The sequence below is a fragment of the Talpa occidentalis genome, unplaced genomic scaffold (genome assembly GCF_014898055.3).
Source record: "Talpa occidentalis isolate TD23 unplaced genomic scaffold, MPIMG_talOcc4v2.1 talOcc4.3, whole genome shotgun sequence".
Classification (NCBI taxonomy): domain Eukaryota; kingdom Metazoa; phylum Chordata; class Mammalia; order Eulipotyphla; family Talpidae; genus Talpa; species Talpa occidentalis.
The window spans coordinates 136,962,373-136,977,342 of NW_023603184.1; the positions used below are offsets into that span (position 1 = coordinate 136,962,373).

Consider the following 14,970-nt stretch of genomic DNA (forward strand, 5'->3'; position numbering starts at 1 on the left):
CTTGGGCCAAAAAAAAAAAAAAAAATCACCCTAAAAGTGTTTATTGAGCACCTCAGGAGCGACCTGACAGATCCAGTTGTGCTGGGATGTGGGTTCCAAATGAGAGTCTGGTGAATGCTAAATGCAAGCTAGTTCACGCCCCCTACGAAAGGGCGGCAGCAAAGCCGGGAAAGCACTAACTCCCCAAACCATCAAGAAAAGCCCCCCAACTTGCATGTCTGGTTCGCTCCTACAGTGGTTCACCTTTTTGTCCCACCCACACCCATTCTCCAGGGAGTAAAACGGAGGCACCGCTCCACCCCCTGCAGGCGCCAGGTCCTAAGAAGCCCCAGAGTCTGTGCCTCCCAGGCCCAGCTCGTTTGCTACCTCCCGGGGGGCCGCGCGGCCGGGACTCCCACGCCCAGCAGTCAGCGCTCCCGGGGTGCTGCCCCCCAGCTCCCCCTAGGGGCAGGGACGGCTCCGCGCGCCGGCGCTCCCTCGGCCTCGCCCTCCGCGGCCGGGACCCGAGCGGAGGCGGCTGGCGCGGGCCGAGCGCCCTGGGGCCTCGGAATCCGCCCCCAGAGGCGGTGGGGGGAGCCGTGTGGGCGGGGAACCCCGTCTGCAGCCAGGTCGGCACCCCTTCGGCCCGCGTAGGTGGCGCACTTTACAGACGCTCCCTGGGCTGTTTCTAGGCTCCCCGAAGTCCCGCCTCCAGCCTAAGCGCGGCTCCCGGACCGCCGCGGGAGCTGCCCGGAGCGGCGGCGAGGCAGGGCCGGGGGGTCTTTCCCGAGGGTTGGCCCCGGCGTCGGCCCTGTGCCTGGAAGCACCCCCGGTGTCCCCGGGTCCGGCGACGGGGCAGGCGCTGGGCGCTGCGCTCTGGTTGGGGCGCTTGTTTATGAGAAGAATTTCCTCTCTCTTAAAAGGGCAACGGCGCCAGTGGGGCCCGCGAGCAGGGCCGGAAGGGACTGCGCCGGCCCGACCTCAGCGAGCCGCGGTGGGAGCGGGTGGCTGGGCACGACCGCCGCCCTCTCCCCTTCTCCCGGCTGGCCCGGGAAGAGGGTCCCACGGGAGCCGAGGGAGGGGATGGGCTGGCTGCAGGCCCTGGAGTAGAGAAAGCCCTGCATCCACCAGACCCTCTTCCTAGCGGTGCCCCCAGCTGCACCCCTGCAGGCCCCTCCGGTCACGGGCGAGACGTGGGGGAGGGAAGCAAAGTCCCCAATTCCAGAGTCAGCTTTCTAGGACCCCCCACTCCGGCAGGGGGTGCAGGGGGGCCGTGCAAGCCATCAGACAACAGAGCACTATTGCGAAGGGCGAGGTGAGCGCGCACAGGTGCGTCTGCACACCTGGAAAGAGGGAGTCAGGGGCGAAAGAAGGTAACTGGGGCTGGACTTGAAAGCCCAATAGGAAGAGGGGCTGGGGTGGGGGTGCTGGCAAGCGAGAGAAGGAGCAGGGGTGTCCGGGGAGCAAGAAGCGGGCGGGCTGGTCGACAGTGGTTACGCCTGGGCGTGGACTTGACAGCAAGGACAGGCAGGAGGGGGGACCAAAGGGCCGGCAAAAGGGCTACCCCGGGCCCGCGAACGGGGCAGTAGTGAGGTCAGGCCGAGGCCGGCCACTCGGGCAGGGGGTGCCCCTGCGGAGGGCGTCTCCCTGGTGCGCTGGTGCCCAGGGTCAGCCCCAGCTTGAGGAGGGCGCGCGCCACCGGCCCGCCAGACTGCGAGTGGCCGGGCGCCCGGCTCTCCCGGGAGCCTGCTGGGGAGCCTGCTGGGGCGCCCCGCGTGCCGGGGTGAGGCTCGATCAGGCCCTTTTGACGGGGAAGGTCTGATGCGGGGAAGACACTTGTCTAGTGCCCAGACGCCCCGGCTGAGTCCCCGAGTTCTCCGACTCAGCCCCAGGGCAAACCCATGAAACAAAGATAGGTCGTGGGGATGAGGGGACCCCCAGCTGCAGCCGGGTGTGGGCCTTCCTCCTACCCCCCGGGGAGCAAACCCAAAGAACCCCTCGCCCCACCCTGCAGAACTCTGCCGCCAGCTCCAGCCCCCGCGGAGCCCGGGCCCCTCCGCCTTCCCAGTCCCTCCACGCCGCCCTCCACGCGCAGCCTCGGCCTTGGGGTCTCCGCGGGGACGCGCCCGCACTACCAAGACCCAGAAGGGGCGACGGGGTGCGAAGCGGAAAGGCAGAGCGGGGGCGCCGCCCAGTCGGGGCCTGTCCCCGCGCCAGCCCCAGCCTGACAGCTGTCAGCCCGCGGCGGCTCGGGGGAGCGGGCGGCGCCGGCCCGGCGGGCGGGGCGCCGGGGGTTCACACGGTCCGTGGCCACACGTTTCCTTTCGGGGTCAGCGCGGGCGGGGCATCCGGAGATAAAGCGGACGCCCGGCCCGCGGCCAGGCCCGAGGGGCGGGTGCCACTGGGGGGCCCGAACCCCGTCTCTGCCTCGCTGGAGGGCTGGGTCACGTCGCGAAGGGAAAAGACGGAGTCGGTCGGGGAGTACATGGGATCGGGGAGCGCAGCAGCCCCGCTGCGCGTGGGCGGTTATTACAAAAACACAGCGGCGGCCGCCGGGGGCCCAGTGGGAGTTGGGGGCTCACAGTCCCCGACCCCCCAACGCCCCGGGTCGCCAGGGCGCGCTGCAGGCGGGCGCCGCTCCGCTCCCGCCCCCGGCTCCAGGCCTCTTCCCGCCGCGGCTCCCTCCCCCGCCCCCGGCTCCCCCCTCGGCGGGGCCTGGAGGACGCGCGCCGCGCTCGCCCCCGGCGGTGGACGGGACGGGACGGGACGCGCCCGCCCGCCCCGCCCCGCCCCGCCCCGCCCCGCCGCGCCCCGCCGCGCCCCGCCGCCCGGGCCGCCCGGGGGAGGAAGCGCGGCGGCGGGAGTGTGCGGACAGGCGCTGTTATTATTTTTTAAATTGTGAACACAACGTAGTAACGACGAAGGGAGGGAACTTAACAGACGGGGTTGGAGGGGGCGGACCCAGCACCCCCCGCAGGCCTCGCGGCGGCGACACTGCGGGGCCCCCTCGCGGGGAGCCCTCGGGAGACGCCCCCGCGGCCGTGTCTGCGCCGGGCGAGGCGGGCGTTCAAACTCCCCCGAGCAGTGGGTGTCTTGAGCCCCCGCAGCCCGCAGAGGCCGAGCGCCCGCGCCAGGCGGGAGCCCTGCGCCCCACCCGGCCCCCACCCCCGACAGCCGCGGAGCGGGCGGCGCGGGGAGGGCAGGAGGCGGTCGGGGCGCGCCGCTCGGACTCGGGCATTTCCTCGAGCGCGGGAGGACCTGCCCCAGGGAGGGGGAAGGAGGCGCCACCCGGGCGGGGAACCGCGGGCGCGCGGGCCCCGCGGCGTCGAGTTGCCGGGCGACCCCCCCCCCCGCGAGGACGCCGGGCGGCGGGCCGGGCGCTCGCGGGGGCGCCGAGGGCAGTTGGGCGCGGCGGGCCGGGCGCCCGGGGCTGGGGCTGGAAAACCCGCGCCCGCGGAGCCGGCCGCTGGCCCGGGGCTGGCGGGCGGCGGGCCGGGCGGGCCGGAGCGCGGCCGTGGGAGTCCGCGGGCCGCTCGGCGCTAGCGAGGAGCCTCCGCGGCTCCCGACGCCCCGCGGGGCGGCCCCGGCTATCGGGGAGACCCGCGGGGCAGGCGAGATAGCGTTATCCCCGCGCCCCAGATGAGGACGCCCGGCGGCCGCTAGTCCCCGGCCCCCGCGGGCGCGGAGGTGCGCGGCGCCGCCCCCGGCCCTCCCCGGCGTGGGCGCCCGCGGCTCGGCCGGGGCTGAGCCCGCCCGCCTGGCAGGGGCTGAGCCCGGCGCCCGCCGCGGGGAGCCCGGCCCCGCCACGCAGCCGCAGAGGCGCGGCCGGGGAGGGCGGCGACGCCCCCTGGAGCGCGGCGGGAGCCCGGCGGGTCCCGCCTCCCGGCCCGCGAGCCGCGCTGGCCCCGGCGGTGATGAAAGCCCCGGCGGAGTCCAGGTCACGCCGAAGCCGTTGCCCTTTTAAGGGGGAGCCTTGAAACGGCGCCCGGGTTCCATGTTTGCATCCGCCTCGCGGGGAGGAAACTCCATGTTGTAACAAAGTTTCCTCCGCGCCCCCTCCCTCCCCCTCCCCCTTGGAACCTGGCTCCCTCCCCTCCAAAGCTCGCGGGGATCCCTCCCTCCCACCCCTCCCCTCCCCCCCGCGCCCCGATTCCGGCCCGAGCCGGGGGGGAGGCCGGGCGCCCGGGCCAGAGTCCGGCCGGAGCGGAGCGCGCCCGGCCCCATGGACAGCGCGGCCGTCATTACTCAGATCAGCAAGGAGGAGGCGCGGGGCCCGCTGCGGGGCAAAGGTACCGGGGCCCGCGGAGGGGCCGCGGCCGGCGCTGCAGGGCGGGAGGCGGGACCCTCCCCCGGGCCGTCCCCGCCGCCGTCCGGGGCGAGCGCCGCGGAGGCGCCGGGCGCTCCGGCGCGAGTCGGGACCGGGGCGAGTTTGAACTCTTGGAGGTTCAGAGGCGCGGGGCGGGGCCTGGCGCCTTTCGGGCGCTCCGGGCTGCACCCAAAGTGGGGAAACTGAGGCAGGGTTGGAGCGCGGGCGCCTTGCCCGTCTTTGGGGCGAGCGCGGCGCAGCGCCCCAGGGTCGCCGGCCCCCCGCGCGGGCGCCCGAGGGACTGTCAGGCGAGGGGGTGCTGGAGGGGGCGCCCGCGGGCCGCCCGCCGAGAGGCCCCCTCCCCCGCCGACCTGCGGGGCGCCGGGTGGCCGCGGGGGCTGGGCGGGCGCTCCCGCCAGCGCAGATCCGCGCGCTCCACAAACTTCCGCGTCGCGCGTGGGGGCGCCGAGGCCCCCCGAGGGCGGCCCCCCCTAAGCGTCGCCAGTGCGCCCGCGGGGAGGCCGGGCCCCGGCCTGTGCACACCCGCGCCGGCCCGGGAGCCGCGCCGCCCGCCTGGACGGGCCCCCGGGGCTGGCGGGTCCGGACGGGGGTCGCCCTCGCGGCCCAGGGGTTGACCTCACGGGCCGGGACGCCCGCCCGCTCTGCCCGGCCCGGGCCGGGGCCTGGCTCCGCCCGAGGCGGGGGCCGGGGCGGGTGGAGGGTGGGCCTGTCAATCAGCCGGCGGAAACTCGGCTCCGGGCTGGAGGTCGGGGCGGGCGGGCGGGGCGGGGGCGGAGCCGGGACGGCGGCTGGACACTGGCCCGCGACCCCCACTCCCGCCTCTGGGCCCGGCCTCGGAGGACTTTGGACCCGCGGGGCGGAGAGCGTGCAGGGAGGGCGGGGGTGGGCGGCAGGGCCCAGGCGCCAGCGCTCCCTGGCCTCGGCCCGACTGAGCAGGGGCGCTCAGGTAAGGTGGGTGTCGGGGGGCGCCGCCAGGGGCTGATCCCGCACAAGTGGAGACCCTGGGGAAGAGGAAAAGCGCTCGCGGTGCGCCCCTTCAGCCCGCCCGCTCCGAAGGTTGCTGGGGCGTGGAGAGGAGCCCGCAGGCCGCCCCCCCCCCGACTGTCGGGGGCCTGCAGCTACCAAGTGTCACCCTTAATGTCGGGGGCGTGGTCAGGCCCTTTGGGCCCCGGGGTTCACCTGGGCACGCTTGCGCGCCTCTGCAGGCCGGTGTGCAAGCCCCCACCTTGGGCCTCTGCTTCAGGTGATCAGAAGTCAGCAGCTTCTCAGAAACCCCGGAGCCGGGGCATCCTCCACTCGCTTTTCTGCTGTGTCTGCCGGGATGATGGGGAGGCCCTGCCTGCCCACGGTGGGGCACCCCTGCTGGTGGAAGAGAACGGAGCTGTCCCCAAGGTGCGTGTGGGCCAGGTGGGGGCTGCAGGGACACCTGGGCTCAACCCAGAGGGAAGATAAGGGAAAGGAGTTTCCGTGACTGCTGGCGGGCCATGGAGGGTACGGAGGAGAGTGTGCCCCCCACCCCCAGCCTGGCCCTGAAGGCCCCCAAATGTCACCCAGGGGAGGGTCTCTCAGGAAGGGACGCTTTCCCCTACTTTGGTTTTCCAGGTGGAGAACTGACTCACAGAGAGTAGCCCCAGCTCCAGAGCTGGCCGGGCAAAGCCAGGGAAGGGTGGTCTCTTCTCCGCCCCCTCCCCCACCCCTAGTGACTCCCCAGGAATAGGGCTGGAGAGGGGAGACCTGTGTAGGACAAATACCCGGGGGTTTGAGAGAGGTACCCCCAGTCAGCCTGCTCATTCCCACAGCAGACTTCAGTCCAGTACCTGCTGCCCGAGGCCAAGGCCCAGGACTCGGACAAGATCTGCGTGGTCATCGACCTGGACGAGACCCTGGTGCACAGCTCCTTCAAGGTGGGCCTTGCCCAGCAGCCCTCAGCTCCCGGCTCCACGCGGGCCTTCCCTGGCCTGGGAGGGCAGTCTCTGTGGCCTGACCCTGGTTCCAGCAGCTTTTTTTCCCCCCCGTAGCCAGTGAACAATGCTGACTTCATCATCCCTGTGGAGATTGATGGGGTGGTCCACCAGGTGAGGTGCCAGCAGATGGGAGGGGGGTGGTGGGCTTGAATCTGCCCTTGATACCCGAGACTCCGCCTCCCAATCCAGAGAGCCCGGCTGGGACTCTGATAGATGCGAGATGTCAGAGGCCCAGAGAGGGTGTAAGGCCGGCCCAAGGTCACACAGACCATGAGGCGCTTGGCCTGACTCCTAGGCCTGCATGGAATGGGGTACCTGCTGGGCGGCCCCTGGCCCCACTCTGCCCGGGACCCAGTTCAAGTAATTCAGGATAGGTTGTGTACTGTCCAGCCTGTTCTCCATTACTTGGTTCGGGCACCGGTGCCCTGCATCCTTTGGGTGAGGGGGCTGGCCCCAGGGCCCCACATTTGGCTGAGGCCATGGTAAGGGAAAGACCTGGGAATTAGTTCTAATTCTCTGTGGGACAGGGCAGGAAGTCAGAAGTCAGACGCTCACTCTGACCCTCTTCTGGGAGGGTGGGTGGCTTCCCCTTGGTGGGTGGCCAGCTAAGCGGACTACCTCCCTCCTGTGCCCCTCTGCCTCCTCCCCTCGCACCCTCCCAGTCCTCAGCAGCTCCCCAGCCCACCCTGTGGGACAGCAGTCCCCTCACTGGCTCACCCCCCAGGTCTACGTGCTGAAGCGACCCCACGTGGACGAGTTCCTCCAGCGGATGGGCGAGCTCTTTGAATGTGTGCTGTTCACCGCCAGCCTCGCCAAGGTGAGCTCCCCGTGATCTCAACGGCTCCTGGGGCCACCCGGACCTTGGCCCTGGATGACCTTGGCCCACTTCCCACCCCTTCAGTATGCAGACCCCGTGGCCGACCTGCTGGACAAATGGGGGGCCTTTCGGGCACGGCTGTTTCGTGAATCCTGCGTCTTCCACCGGGGAAACTACGTGAAGGACCTGAGCCGGCTGGGCCGAGACCTCCGGCGGGTGCTCATTCTGGACAACTCGCCTGCCTCCTACGTCTTCCATCCTGACAACGCCGTGAGTGCCGGGCAGGATGGGGCTGGGGGGCTGTGGCCCCAGGAAGGGGTTAGTCCACAGGCTGCCTTGGTCGCCACGTGCCCAAACTGGGCGGTGCCTTCCCCTTTGTCCCTCTTTCCTGCCCCCCCCCCGCACCCCCTGAAGGCTGCCTGCTACCACCTTGGACTTCTCTTTGGGCTCATCCCTCTGGGTGTAGAGGATACCCACCCTGGGCTGGGGGCCCTGCCGGGCACGGGAACAGTTCCAACTTTTCAAACTGCCAGTTGTGACTTGTTACCGAGTTGCAGAAATAACTTAGCAGGTCCTAGTTGGGGTTTAAAAAAAAAAATGAAGCAGAATAGATGTCAGTGCTTTGCACACAGGGAGGCTAAGGGTCAGTTCGCTCAGCACCCACTTTGTTGTATGTGAAAAGTGTTTTCCCCAGGGTTGGAAGCCGTGGGAAAGGGACTTCTCGGGCTGCCCACCACGCAGTGGGAGCCTGGACCTTGTGGCCACCCGCCCCCCCATCATGGGCCTCCCCCATCTGTCCAGGTTCCGGTGGCCTCGTGGTTTGACAACATGAGCGACACGGAGCTCCACGACCTCCTGCCCTTCTTCGAGCAGCTCAGCCGCGTGGATGATGTGTACTCAGTGCTCAGGCAGCCTCGACCGGGCAGCTAGTGAGGTGCCCTGGGGCCAGGACCTGCCCCCTAACCAGTGCTCACCCCTCACTTGAGGACTCTGCCTTAAGGAAACCCTGCAGCCACTGCCACCTCAGTGCCCTGGGGAAATGGGCATCCCCTCCCCAGCCTGGCCAGGCCACGAAAGGGGCAGCAGGCTGTACCGAGGGCAATGCCCCTGGGTCCCTGTATCAGTGCCTTAGAACCCCCTCCTTTTTGGGGGACCTGTGGTGCCCGCTCCCCCTTTCTCTCTCCCTCTCTCTTTTTGCTTTGCTGCCATATTTCTCTGCTGCCAAACTGGGCCCCTTGGCCCCTTCCAGTTCTGATTGGGGGAGGGGAGGGGTTCCTGCTGCCAAATGTCCGGAACCCAGCCTGGGAACGGTGGATACCATGTGCCTTGCATACAGCCCTCTCCAGCGTGGTTGGCCCAGGTCAGCTCAGGCCTGGACCGGCCTAGGTTGCTGCAGTTTAGGCTGGTGGGAGAACTGGGTGCCTCACCTGATCTCTTGGGACTGATACAGCCCCCCCTCCGCCCCCCACCCGCCCCTCTGTCTGCCTAGGAGGGGGAAGTAGAGATCTGTTACCACTTGTGAAGGGAGCAGCCTCTGTCCTAAAGGACTGAGTCCCACCTCTCTGCGCTCAGCAGCCGCCACAGGCTGCTCCCTACATCACCCTAGGCCTGACCCTCCCACATCTGCCTCAACTGCTCCAAGGCCCTGGAAGCCAAGTCTGCTCCCCCAGCTCCATGGGTGGGCACAGGCAGGTCCCCTTTGTGGTGCCATATAAATATGTATATGTGTATATAGATTTGGGGGGAAGGGGAGAGGGAAGGGTCAAGGTAGAGTTACTCTGCTCATCCCTTTTCTGGGCCCATAAATTGGGGGAGGGAGGGAAAGGATTTTTACATTTTTTAAACTGCTATATTCTCAATGAAACAAGCTGGGCCAAAGGGCTCTGGGCCCTGTCCTCTGCCCCTCACAACCTCTTTGCTCCATTTATTCATTCAAAAAATCATTTATTGAGCACCTTCTCTGTGCCTAGCCCTGTGCCAGGCCCACCAGCTGACTACATGTGTGGGGAGAGACCCAGCTGCCAACCCCAAAATTCACCTGTGCCTTTAAGGGATCTGTAGGAGGTGGGACCTTTGTGGGGTTTGGGGGGTCTCCAGGAAGCCTGACCAAGCTGGCCCCCTCTCCCGTGCCAACCCACCCCCTGCAGCCTCCTGCCCTGCCCCCTGCTGGCTGGGGGCATCTTCCAGGACAACCTGCCTTCCAGCTCTGACTTATCTGGAAACCCCTACCCCAAATGCTGAGTCTGGAAGTCAAGGTCTTGGGCTCTCCTCAGGGCCTAACGGTTAAGGGGACCCATGAACCAGTGCCAAGGAAGATGTCATGCTCCCCCCCACACGCCCCGAGACTGGGGGTAGTCCACAGGGCAACTTTCCACTTAAGTGCCTTCTCTGTGCGGAGAGACCCACATAAGAGAACTAAAGAACGCCAGACCCCCCATCTGCCTCTGTGGTTATTGGGGTGTTGAAGTGGGGGGAATGGTTACGTGCCCTGTGAAGCGCACCCCGCTGCAGCAAGCCCATTCGGGGGGGCGGGTGGGCAGTGGTGAAGAGGCTGCCCTAGACCCCCTGGGCTTCCCGCTCGGGGAAGGTTAAGGGAGCAGCTTTGAATGGACCGGTGCGGCGGACTCTGCTGCTGAATCCTCCCTCTGGAAGCCTCGCTGCTCGGACCCGCGCGACGGAGCGGCGCCCTCCTCGCAGAATCGCTGAATTGCTGCCCACGGAGGCGCGATAATGTCCGCTCTAGAGCGAGGCAGGAATGCGTCCCCAGGGGCGGCCCCGGGAAGGTTCTTGGAGAAGGGAGGGGTGTGGCCTCTGGCCCGAAGAGGGGAGGCCTGATGAGGCCCTGGGACTCGAGGTGGGGAGCGAGACGAGCTACAGGGAAGTCAAGTTCAAGTCCACGCCGAAGACCTTTGACCCCGGGCCGCGGGCGGGCGGGCCTGGGCGGGGCGGGCGCCGGGTCCCGCGCGCCACCCCCCGGGCGGGCAGCGCTCCCGCCGGCCGCGCCCTCGCGGGCCCCCCGCCCACTTCCTGCCCCCCCCGCCGGCCCGGGCGGCACTTCCTCCGCGCGGCTGGGCAGCGCCGGCCCTGGCAGGAAGCGCCCGGGCGCCCCCCGGGGCGCCCCGCGGCTCCCCGCGGCGGCCGCTAGAGGCCTCTCTGCGCTCGCGGACCCGGGTCTGCCGGCGCCCGCCCCGCCGCGGGGCGCGCCCCCCTTGCCCCCCTGGGGGCCGGGAAAATGAAGGCCCGCATCATGCACCCCAGTCCCGGGGTGCGCAGCTTCCTCGCGCCCCTCAAACACGCGCGCGCACAGGGACGGAGGAGCTGCCGCTCCCACCCCGGCCCCCCACCGCCTTACCTGGGGAGTCCAGCCGCGAGCCGCAGTGCCGGCGCCCCAGAAGCTGCTCTGCCCTCGGGGCTCTGAGGGGGCGTCTGCAGTGTGTTTGGCCCCGCGCCCCCTACTTCTGGCTGGTGGAAAAGCCCCTGGAAGCCCCGACCTGGGGCGGGAAGCCTGCAGCACCCCCGTCAGCTCCCGGCTCAGGGCAAGCTGCGGCGTCGGAGCCCGCTGCGGCCTCTGCCCTCGACCCCCGGGATGGGGGTGGCAGTGGGGGGAGCAATGGGGGTCCCCCTTCCTTTCCTTCTCTCCATGCAAACGCTGATCCCCTCCCAGATTTGCATCCCAGAGCACAGACACCCGGGGGAGTCGCCAGGGCGCCTCACTGAAGGAGACGAGCCAGCCTCGCCACGCCCACGCCTCGCAACCTTTGCCCACAGGAGAGTTCAGCTCAACCGCACCTAGTGTGTGTGGGGCGGGGTGCCAGCACCTGGGGACACCCCGTCCCTCTGCTCTCAAGGAACTCACCCTGAGAGCGGAGAGACACTGGAACAGAATATCTAAAACCTGAAGTGCTGCAGATGGAGAGAGAGGGAGGGAGGGACACTGGAGTGTGAGTGTGGGACACACACACGCACACACACACCCCCATGGGGTGGCCTTGGAGAGGCCCTGAGGTGATGGGAAGGAGGAGCGATTCCGGTAAAGGCGGGCGGAGCCAGGGGGTGTACCAGGAAAGGATGCCACCACGCCCGGCCGGCCACGGTGGGGCGCGTGGGAAATGACAACGTTTGCTTTTGCTTTTGCACGAGTTCAATTTCCCCCCCCCACACCCCCCCCCCCCCGCAATGGGACGGACACCGCAGAAGGCTCCAGACAATGCAGCTTTGTAGCTACACCAGGGGAGCGGCCTGCTGTTTCTTTTTTGCAGGCAGCGGGGGGCCTTTGCGGGGCAGTGAGGGACACGGAACAAGAGAAGGGCATGCTCAAGCCTGGCGTCTGCACCCTGGAAGCTAAATCTGGGGTACAGTGATGTGAGGCATTATTGGGAGATCACAGGCCTGGTCCTGTGAAGACCCGAACTGGGCAGAGATAGTGGGAAGAAGGAGTAGTAATGTGAGATGCTAAACCCGAGGCTGGTGGCCCCAGAGGGTAGGGAGGGAGGGAACCTAGCCTCTGCCTTTGGAGGTATCCCCTGTGGAAAAACTCTAGCCCAGCTTGGTAAGGGACAGATAGTCACTACTGCTTCACACTCATGCCCTTTACACTCACGAGTGCACACGAGTGTGTGTACACACCAGAGGGAATGGCACCTGATACGGTGTTGCTGGGGGCAGGGCAACTGATGCAACTGATGCAACCTAAGATGTGTGCACATGTAGACGTGCATGTTTACGGGCTTCATTACATCCTTGTTTGTAATAGCAAAACACTTGAAATAACCAGAAAAACCATCCCACCATGAAAAACAAAAGGTGGAAATACCCAAGCAGTTACAGAATGGAGTCCAAGCTAGAGCAGTAAATGAAATAAAGCCAGATGCATGACCCTTGCGAGGGTATATTCCCACTGAGGAGAAATACAAAAACAGACACACATAGAGGTACCCACGTTTGTATGCTCCCATTGGGTACCCAAGAAATGGAAACTGTGTCAAACCCTGCAGAGCAGAGGTGGAGGACTGGATGAAAGTCATCTAAAATGGGAAGGACTAGTTTTTATGATACATCTGTTTGCATTTTTAATTATTTTACAGGTTCATGTATTGGGTTGTTGGAAAAGTCATGACGTATTTTTTTCTTTTTCCTTTTTTTAAAAAAGATTTATGCGTACAAGAACTGAGCTACAGGCTAGAGGTGTAGGGGGTGAGAGGATTCACCAGAAGCAGAGTGGGGGACAGAACAGGCGGATTAACTGAAATACAGTCCTGAGGGGAGCAGCTGGCAAGACTGGAAAGGTCTGCTGCATCATGTGGGTCACTTCCCTGGCTGGGGATCGAACTCTTGCTGCAGTGGCTGCAGACAGCTTCGTAGGGCTGTGTCTTAACCCCTTGCACCACCAGGGAGGCCCCATGACATATTTTTTCTAAGAAAAAATGTGTCATGACTTTTCCAACAACCCATATTATTTTTTAAAATAAAAATCAGTTTAAGGGCCTTCCTGGTGGCACAGAGGGTTAAGATGCAACCCATGAAGCTGTCCACAGCCTCTGCAGCATGAGTTCAATCCCCCGGCCGGCGAGGGAACAACCCACATGGCGCATCAGACCTCTCCTGTCTCGCCCGCTGCTCCCCTCAGCAGTGTACTTCAGTCAGTCTGCCTGTTCTGTTCCCCGCTCTGTCTCTGGTGAATCCACTTATCACCCCCCCATCCCGCATCTCTGGCCTGTACCTCAGCTCTTGTATGCATAAATAAATAAATCTTTAAAAATAATAAAAATAAAAATCAGTTTAAGATGGCAAACATAGCTTCCTAAATATAATATCAAGCAAAAATAATGAATTCCGTTTTTTCCCTTCAGTCATCCCTTGCCTTCTCTGTTGCAGACACTAGGGTACAGCACGGAACAAAAGAGACACCATGGGAAAAACAGATTCCAAAACAAAGTAAATAGAAAACAAATGTTGCAAAAGGAGAATTGAAAGTGGTAAATAATTAAAAACTTTTGTGCTGCCAGTGCCAAACTGTCACCCCAAGATGACTTCTAATTACAAAGGGGGGGGGGTATGGGCCTTTACAGTGAGGAGATCCGGCAGTCAGCAGCATAGTGGGGGTCAAACTTCACACCACTCCTTCCAGGAATGACCTTGTAGATCTCTGGATGCTATGCAAAGGCAAGCACCCAGTGTCACCTTTGAAGCCTGGCACCAGCTGGGTGCTTGTTAGAATGTAAATGCCCCACCCTGAGCGATTGAATCATTTTCTAAACTTTAAAAAGATTCCCATGTGATTCTTACCCTATTACTGTTTAAGAAGTGCTGATCTTTTTTAATATATTCATTGTTTTTTAAAGATTTATTTGTGCACACAAGAACTGGTTACAGGCCAGGGGTGTGGGGGGTGACAGGATTCACCAGAGACAGAGTGGGGAGCAGAACAGGCAGACAGATCGAAATACACTGCTGAGGGGAGCAACAGGCCAGACAGGAGAGGTCTGCTGAGCCATGTGGGCTGCTCCCTGGCCGGCCCGGGAATTGAACTTGTGCTACAGAGGCTGCAGATAGCTTCACAGTCCTCTGCTTAACCCTTTGCACCACCAGGGAGGTCCCATATTAGACTTTTGAAGGAGAATGTTCTCATTCTTAGATGTGTGGTAAATTACTCGGGCTGAGGTATTGTGATGTCGCAACTTACTTCCAAATACATACATATACCAATGTGAATTATTGAATCCTTGAATATTTATTATTATTACACTATTTTTAATAGTATAACTTTTCAATATGTTTGATGTTTATCATAATAAGGAAATTGTAAATAATTCAAAAATATATTTTCTACAGAAAGCCCCTAAAACTAAATTGAAAAGCAGGCAATAAATTGAAAAAAGTACACCATGTAAATGACAGGCAGGCTACCAACCTTAATATATTACATATATAAAAAATTCACAAAAGAAGACATTACCAAAAATTGGGCCTCTCCGGTGGCGCAGCGGTTGAGCGTTGGGTTGCGAGGCTGCCCTCAGCCTCTGCGGAGCCGGTTCGATCCCCAGCTGCCCCCCGGCCACCGGAGGAGGGTCCCGCATGGCGGGCAGACCTCTCCTGCTGCCCGCTGCTCCCCTCAGCTGTGTACTTCAGTCCTTCTGCCTGCTCTGCTCCCTGCTCTGCTCCCTGCTCTGGCTCTGGTGAATTCTCTCACCCTCCTGCACTTCTGACTGTACCCAGTGCTTGTATAAATAAATAAATAAATCTTTTTTAAAAAAAAAAAAAAAGGAAGACATTACCAAAAATTATATTTAAAAAGTTCTATCCCACTAGTAAAATATTGATGGATAGATAGATAGATAGATAGATAGCCAGTAGATAGATAGGAAGCTAGGGGCCTCCTTGGTGGCGCAAGGGGTTAAGACGCAACATATGAAGTTATCTGTAGCGACTGCAGCACAAGTTCAATCCTAGGTCAGGGAGCTACCCACATGGCACAGCAGACCTCATCTGTCTCACCTCACTGCTCTGCTCAGCAGTGTATTTCAGTCAATCCACCTGTTCTGCTCCCCACTCTGTCTCTGGTGAATCCTCAACCCCCACACCTCTGGCCTGTACTCCAGTTCTTGTGTGCACAAATAAATAAATAAATCTTTTTTTTAAAAAGCAAGCTAGATGATAGATAGGTGATAGATACTATACATGTAAGTGGCACACACACACCACATGTACTGAAGAATGACTTGAAATACTCCACAGTATACCGCTAACCATGATGTAGCTGTAGATTATCTCTGGAGTCAAATTGTAGATGAATTTTTTTCTTTCCTTCTTCACTATGTGCATAACTGAGTGAACATATACAACAAAATAGCATCGTAGTGTGCTGACTCTTCATTCCAGCCTGT

At 63.3% G+C, this 14,970-nt stretch overlaps 1 protein-coding gene across 2 annotated transcripts; it reads left to right on the forward strand.

Moving 5' to 3' along the window:
* Positions 1-3,871: 3,871 nt before the first annotated feature.
* CTDSP1 (CTD small phosphatase 1) lies at positions 3,872-9,637 on the forward strand. Of its 2 annotated transcripts, none has more exons than XM_037524028.2 (7): positions 3,872-4,268; positions 5,550-5,698; positions 6,106-6,210; positions 6,325-6,381; positions 6,995-7,087; positions 7,172-7,357; positions 7,889-9,637. In XM_037524028.2, exons 1-7 carry the CDS (start codon positions 4,202-4,204, stop codon positions 8,015-8,017), a joined length of 786 nt encoding a protein of 261 aa, XP_037379925.1. In that variant the 5' UTR covers positions 3,872-4,201; the 3' UTR covers positions 8,018-9,637. The 2 variants fall into 2 exon arrangements, with proteins under 2 accessions (XP_037379925.1, XP_037379926.1); XM_037524029.2 differs by having other exon boundaries at positions 4,159-4,268; positions 6,109-6,210; positions 7,889-9,636.
* Positions 9,638-14,970: the final 5,333 nt, after the last annotated feature.